Source organism: Frankliniella occidentalis, unplaced genomic scaffold (genome assembly GCF_000697945.3).
Source record: "Frankliniella occidentalis isolate FOCC.00 unplaced genomic scaffold, Focc_3.1 Scaffold131, whole genome shotgun sequence".
In the NCBI taxonomy this organism is placed as follows: domain Eukaryota; kingdom Metazoa; phylum Arthropoda; class Insecta; order Thysanoptera; family Thripidae; genus Frankliniella; species Frankliniella occidentalis.
The window spans coordinates 588,554-595,713 of NW_026267258.1; the positions used below are offsets into that span (position 1 = coordinate 588,554).

General features: G+C 51.1%; 1 protein-coding gene across 1 annotated transcript in view; it reads left to right on the forward strand.

Moving 5' to 3' along the window:
* LOC113204172 (gamma-aminobutyric acid type B receptor subunit 2) overlaps window positions 1-7,160 on the forward strand; it is a gene marked incomplete in the record, with an annotated part of 318,228 nt that overhangs the window by 279,825 nt on the left and 31,243 nt on the right. Inside the window, 2 exon segments of the mRNA XM_052270631.1 lie at window positions 2,384-2,444; window positions 2,660-2,900. Of these exon segments, the coding sequence (XP_052126591.1) occupies window positions 2,384-2,444; window positions 2,660-2,900 (302 nt within the window).

The following is a 7,160-nucleotide window of genomic DNA, read 5'->3' on the forward strand; positions in this document are numbered from 1 at the left end:
CCCCCCCCTTCCTCTAGGAATGGGCCTCGCGCGGCCTCGCGGTCCCCGGTCTTGGCTTTGTTCCAGTGCGTAAGCATTCGGTTCGATAGGGCGATCGGCGTGATAAGAGCGGCGGCGTGGCGCGCTTCCAAGGATAACTCAAATAGGGAGGATGGGAGAAAGCAGTCAGGTCCTTATTACACCGTGAGAACCCCCATTCTTACTCGTCAATGCAGTCCGAGTCTATACATTGTGCTTTTAATAGGGTACTTCAGATGAGCGAAGTAGTGGCGGGAAGGATCTGCCGAGCTGCTACTTCCAAATCTGCCTCAGACTACGCATGCGCAGAAGAATTATAAAGCCCTCACTCTCGCACGCGACAAAAATATCCGTGTGGAGCAGGGGGGAGGGGGGGGCATACCGTAGTTCTGCTGTATAATATTAAAGTTCTTCGGTCGACGAATCGGACAATTTCACATTTTCCCGACTTTAGCTTCCCCCAACCCCCTTCCCTCCCCTTCTTCCCTTTCTTTTGGGTTGGGGGATTGAAATTGAAACGTTTGCCGGACGAGGAATCTGCAGGGAAGAGCGGTGCTAATCAGCGCTTCATCTACCACACTACAGCGTGGTTACCGGCGCTTCCCAAGCTTCCCCCCCCCCCCTTCCCACCTCCTCGATTATGAACCCGTGTGGCGTGGCTGCGGAAGAAAATAAAATTCTAGTTAGGTCATGAATATATTTCTCTTCAGCTGCTTGATTAGGGATTCCACGGGAGGGTCGCAGTGGCAGTATCACGTTCAATGAATCAGTGTGCACTAATGACCTGACTATCTCCTGCCCTTTCCTCGTTTTTCTTTAGCACTATGTTTCAATTTCACCTCATTTCCCTCCTGCTCTCTCGTTCCTCGCACTCTAACGTCTTTTTTGCCCGCTCTTCGCGACGGCTTGTGGGAAAAAAGAAGTTAAAAAACAACAAAAAATAAACAAAAACGCTGCGGTGGAAACTGGTGGAAACGGCGTGCGGGACTGCGCCAAGTCCTCTTTAAACATTCCTACTTTTGTTTTCCTTTTTTGCGTAAAGTAATTATATGCTTTGAGATTAACGCGCTTTCTTCTTCCATCTTTATTCCAACTTAATTACCGCCTGCGTGACATGGTCAGACTTGTGGGTTTGTAACGGTCAGAGAGGGAGGGTGGACCGAGGTGGGAGGGACAGATTCACAGATTGCACAGATGGGCCGCAAAATCCCCAGCACCACCTCTTAGTGCCACGGCCTGGATTTGTGTCGACACCGTGTTCATGCGGCTTTACTGTGGACTGTGTGCAAAATTAGTCACATATCAAAATTATCTTTCCATATTCAAACTTAACTGCGAGGTTCAAATTTTTATTTAATGTGTAGTTTAAGAGATGTGCTTACCCCATCGGGGCACCCACACCCACACAATAGCACGCCAGCCCCAGGGCAAGGTCCAGACGCCCCCTCCGCACTTCTCGCCCCACTACCACAGGGGAAACATCACAGTTTGCAACTCGAAACAAGTTTGCCGTCTGGAGTAAATCTAAATCAAATTAGCGAGCAATGCCGTCAGCGCGCATCCCCAATAATATGCAGGGCGGCAGGGCCGCGCGCGCGCACGGGTGTGTGTAGGCGCGCGTCGAAGTCAGAGAATGGTGTCACACGACTCACTCTCGTAAAAGAAAGAGTTGGTAAATAAGAAAAAGGGAGGCTCAGAAAACTTTTGGGGTGCATAATCAGAGCGCAGATTTGTCGCGACTTTATTGACCCCCCCCCCCCTTCTCTCTCTTACTCCCTGTCTATCTCTTCCTCTCCCTCTCGTTTTCAATTGTCCATTTTAGTTGTAGGAGTGGGACAGATGAAGGAAAAGGGGGGGGGGGAGGGGCACATTGTATAGATGCCCTTATGTTAACGGGACTGTGAAGTCGCCTTTCAAAGGTGTACCCTAATAAAGACGTATTCCATTCTATTCTATCCCAGTCTGAGATCTGAGGAGACGGAAACGGGAAGCGGGGTCGTCTATTAGTTCCGAGCAAGCAAAGTTACAGCTGTTTGCGGTTGATGGACGCCACCTTTTGGTGGCTGTTCTCCTCCACCCCCTCTCTTTTCCCTTCACTCTACCCTCTAACACTAAACTATTGAAAATTATGCACCTGCTCTTATTTCGTACACTGAAAAATTTATACTTGTCCCAAACAATAGTGTGTGATATTGTTGGTCACATTTTGACACGCTCTTTTTAGTGTTCGAGTGTCACACACTACTGTTTATAGAGTATCTTGCCATTCTAACAGCCATTCGGTTGCTTGATGCATTATTGTATTGAAACACTGCGTATGTTTGTCAGTTGTGCTGTAGCTTATTGAGCCTTTGTCCTGTTCCAGGGACCGGTGCGCTTCTACGACAACGAGAGAAAAGCCAGCATTCTCCTGAAGCAGTTTCAAGGTGAGTGGAAATGTGTCCTGTCAGTGCACCTACTCAAGTGCTGAAAAATGTTTCAACAGTTGACAACAGCCAAGGTTCACAGCAACAAAAAAAATTCTTAGATTTGTTTTACAAAACTCATTTCTATGAAACGTTGCATCTCTACTGCTAGCATAATATATTCTAGTCCTTATCATCTCAACAACATATTAGTATTATTATCACGTATGTGACAGGTGGTGAAGAGATCAAGGTGGGCGAGTTCAACGGCGTGACTGAGCAGCTGGACCTGTCGCGGGGCCAGCCCGTGCTGTGGCAGGGTGGCCGCGGCATACCACCTAAGGACCGCACGCTGCAGCAGATTCAGCACTCACAGATCAACCTCACCGTGTACGTGCTGCTCGCCTCGTGCGCGTCGGTCGGCATGCTCCTGGGCTCCTTCTTCCTCATCGTCAACATCCGCTACCGGGACCAGAGGTGAGTCGGCATCACTTTTTAGCTCAGCAAGTAGTGTGACCTCATTGTCAAAGCTTATTCTGACAATCGCGAAAATCCTGATGCGATTACTATATAGTAAAAATGTATATTCAAAATTGGTTATCGTATGTTTTAAAGTCTTTTGCTGCTATTCACCAATCGTAATTTTAGGACAAATTTTTCGTGTCGGATCTAGAACTTATCCATTCAAAGTCGCTTACTAATACCGTAAAATAAATGTAAGGTAATCCGTGCGTGTTAGGAGAAGGTGTAAACAAAATAAAACTTTGTGAAAGCCAATTACGCGATCGACGGATATCGCTCTACGTCAGACCAGTGCTGCTTTTCTTTCTGCTCAGGCCTCTGGGCTGGACGGGGTGGGCCAAGGAAATGATGTGCCACAGAATGACTGACGGCACGGTTGATTCACAAAGCCAAACTTTTTCCCACTTTTTTTTTACTGAAGAGACAGAGAGTGGTGAAGGGGCCAGGCGAAGAGAGAAGGGAAGTAGGGTGATGAAGCGGAGAGGGGGGGGGGGCAGTGGCACGCCTTGGCCGGTTTTCATTCCACAGTCAAGATTGGCTCGAGCAAAAGGATCCCTAACAAGTCGGAAGAAGGGACAGAGAGAGGCGGGTGGATGAAGGTGGGTGGAGGCGAATAAGTCCGCGCGCGCAGTACTATACTTGGCTTTCTTACAATGACTTTCATTCCCCGGTGGCAAATATTTGCACGGGGCTGACAGGCGGAGCCCGCCACGCGCCGCCACGCCGTGTCTGGAGTGGCACTCGGACACGATCGTCGATTTGCAAGTGTAACTAGGGATGGCAGCGAGCGCGCGTCACCTGGTCCAATGCGTCTCGTCTCTCTCTCTCCCTCTTCCTCCTCCCGTTTCAGCAGCAGCGTCTTGCCCAGCGGCGGCAGCGGGTTTACAATGGTAAGGTATTTAAACACTACTTAAAAGTTGATAAAAAAAATATCTTGACAGTGTAGGGAGGGTCTTTCCCCCAGCGGAGGCTAGGGGCCATTAGCGCTCAGACAAACCAGCAGTGGCGGCAGCCTCTGCTCGAGCCTCTGCTCTCCCCAGGGACGGACGGGTGCATTTTATTATTCGATGTCGCTCCGGGGCGGAAGTGAACAGTGGCACGGGCAGGAAGGAAAGGGCTCGCAGACCGGCGGGGCTGGGCGCCTGCTGAGCAGCTCACCAGGTATTGTCAGCTTGTATAGGATTTTTTAGGAGAGCACTAGGAGGCCGACAAGGGCGCGGCCGTCTCCAACAAGAGGGAGATAAACGCGAAAGCGAAACAAGGAGATGAAGAGTAGGAAAATCATGTTGATTACGAACGGCGTTTTGGTTTTTGTGTTGAGAGCACTGTTTGCATTTGGTTTCGTTTCTATGTAATTTATTTTCTCTCCTCCCTCTCTCCCTGTCCCTCCCAAAACCCCCGTTGTTCGCGTTGCGCTGCGCTCGCGGCATAGTCGTTCCACATGCAGGGATACGAGCTGTGTGCCCTGAATGGTGTAGCTCATGGTGGCGGGGCGGTGCCGGACTGGGCTGCTGGGCAAAGTGTGTGCTTCTTTTATCCACGGGCGGATACACAGCTTGTGTTCCGAAAATGGCGGTAAGTGTAGAGATTTGAGTTTAAAGGTCGAAAATAAACAGGAAAATTTGCGGGGAAAAAAACGAATTTTGAAAGTTTTGAAAAAAGCCCCATATTTATTTATTTTCAAATTTTCACGAAAACCCGGAAATAACGTTTTCTTTCCAAAAACATTAACTTGTTCGGAAAATTAAAATCTCTCCAGGTAAGTGTAGTGAACACTGCGTGGTAGCGCGGGGCCATAGTTAGGGCGCGAAGGGGGGAATCTGGGTCCCAAAACTCGCGCGCCAGGGAAGAAGACGCTTGTCGGAAGTTTAGCGCAAGGTTACGCCGTTGCCTCCATGACGTCCCCCTCACCGATCTCTCTTGTTTGCCCCTCTTCTCTCTGTCTCTCTCTCTCTCTGCCTCCTCCCCACCACCACCTCAATCTATCCCGACCTCCCTCCTCTCTCCCAGACGTAAATGAATGCGTTTTAGTGGCCATTTAACGCGGCTTCATGTCCGTTAGAGGCGCTGTACTCCGTCCGCACCGGCCGCCGTACGCGTCGCGCCAGCCGATGCCGCCGCATTCGAATCGACTTTTCGACGATAAAATGGAATCGGTTCTTAAGGAAATTGGATGCGTGCTGGTAGGGGGAAAGGGGACTGGGGGGGGGGCACAGCTGCACAGGCGGCCGGCAGCCCGGTCGGCAACTCGGCAACCTGGCCGGCAGCGGAATGGCATCATGCTACTGGTTACGGCCAACGGCGGGACTCCTTATTCTGTTTCATATAGCCCGTCCCTGTCCCGCCTGCAGGGGATATTGTGCCGCTGGGGCGGGAAATGGAGCCGAGTATAGAAAGAGACGGCACGCACACACACACAAACACTCGCACACACGGGCACTGGCGTAATTCATGGATGACCCGCGCCCGGAGCAGGTCGACGCGGAAGGCTTTTCCGAAGGAGGCGGTCCTGCTTCCGACGGTTGATGAATGAGCCGGAATGATGGCATTAGTGTAGTCAACAGCTCGAGTGTGGGGCTGTGCCGGCCGCCCCGCCCCCCCCCCCCCCCACCTCACCTCACCTCCCCCTTTTCCGGGGGAGACGGAGTGGGGATTAGTTCCGTGTTGAGGTGCGGTCGGAGCCGACCGGTCAGTCGATGAATACCAAGCAGCAGCAACAGCAGCAGCCGCAGCAGCAGGAGGAGGGTCAGGAAGCGAGGGGCACACAGCAATGGTGGTACTTCTGTGTTGCTCTCAGGAAGTGGTGTACTCTGTAACGCAAAGACGCCATATTCCTTTTCAATTGAATTGAGGTGAGGTCCGTCTCAATGCATGAGCTGGATATGGCCTCGTAGAACATAGAATACGTATTACTTGTTACAAGATATCTTGTACTAGAGTCTCAAAATCACATCGCTAAGTCGTAAGAATTACTAGACCATACAACCAAAACCGCACGTCATTCTGAGTCAAGACTATTATTCCTTGGATGTGCTCTCTCCCCAAACATTTCAGAACCTTGAGGTGGGTTAATAAGACAAGTTTGTCACAAACATAAATTACGCCTGTTTAAACAAACCCGTTACGTGTCACTTCGACGCGATCACTTGTTGACATTTCCAAGTAAATAAATCCAACAATCAGCATTGTACCGGAAGCCCCCGCCCGCCTACACTATGGATCTGATTTCTTTTCGTTGTGGGGCTGACTCCTTAAAGGGTTCATGTTGATGCTGGCCCCCTCCCCCCTCCGCCCAACCCCTTTTCCCGGACGGGCCTAAATGCGTGCAAACCCTCGGGAGTCATTAAGCACGTCACCAAGTTGGTTAATGGTGATAGTGGTGCGTCCGCAGTCCTGTGGGTGGGGCCGGGCCAGGCCGCAGCAGGCCTGCGAGCGAGAGGCCAGGGCGGATCCTGCTGCGGGCCTGGCCTGTCGGCCCGGGCGACAGCAGCAGGAGAAAAGGCGGCAGGCAAATTGGGCGAGGAGGAGGGGGAGGGGAAGATCCTCTCTCGCCCCTTCATCGCTAGCATCACTCAAACAGAGTGAGGTGGCAGCGGCTTGACTAGATTTGGTGAGGGGGGAGGCGCTTGGGGGGGGGGGGGGGCACTTCCAATAAACGATCCAAAGTTTTTAAAAACAATGTATGTTTACGCCTGATGATTTGTCAATCGTCAATTTCGACATCTCACCAATTGTAAGAAGTAAGAATCACCTACTGAAATAACACCATATTGCATTTCATTTGACTGTTTATGCACTGAGGTGGCTGTGATTTTCAGCACCCTGCCCTGCCGTGTCTTCTTCTCGATATAACGATGTCGTTTGCACCTGCGACATGTCATTTATCCCGGCAGGCTGCCCGGCAGATGCTGCATGAGCTGCCAGATTATTTTTTTTCATTATTATTATTTTTTTGTTGTTTTCCATTTTCACGCGGAGGCCGCACTGCAGCGCTGCAGCCTGCCGGGCCGCCGCATTCATCACTCTTTATTATTTGTCGCGCCCGCGCGGTCGGGCCTCGCGCTGCCTCGTGTGCAGATCTGTATTCTCTCTCTGTTTTACAGTATGATCCGCGTTATTTATTGTAATTATAGCGCGTGTCGGCTCACGCGGCTGATTATACGGGTGGAGGGTGAGTATGGAGTATGCGCGGGGAGGGAGGGAGAGGGAGAAAGG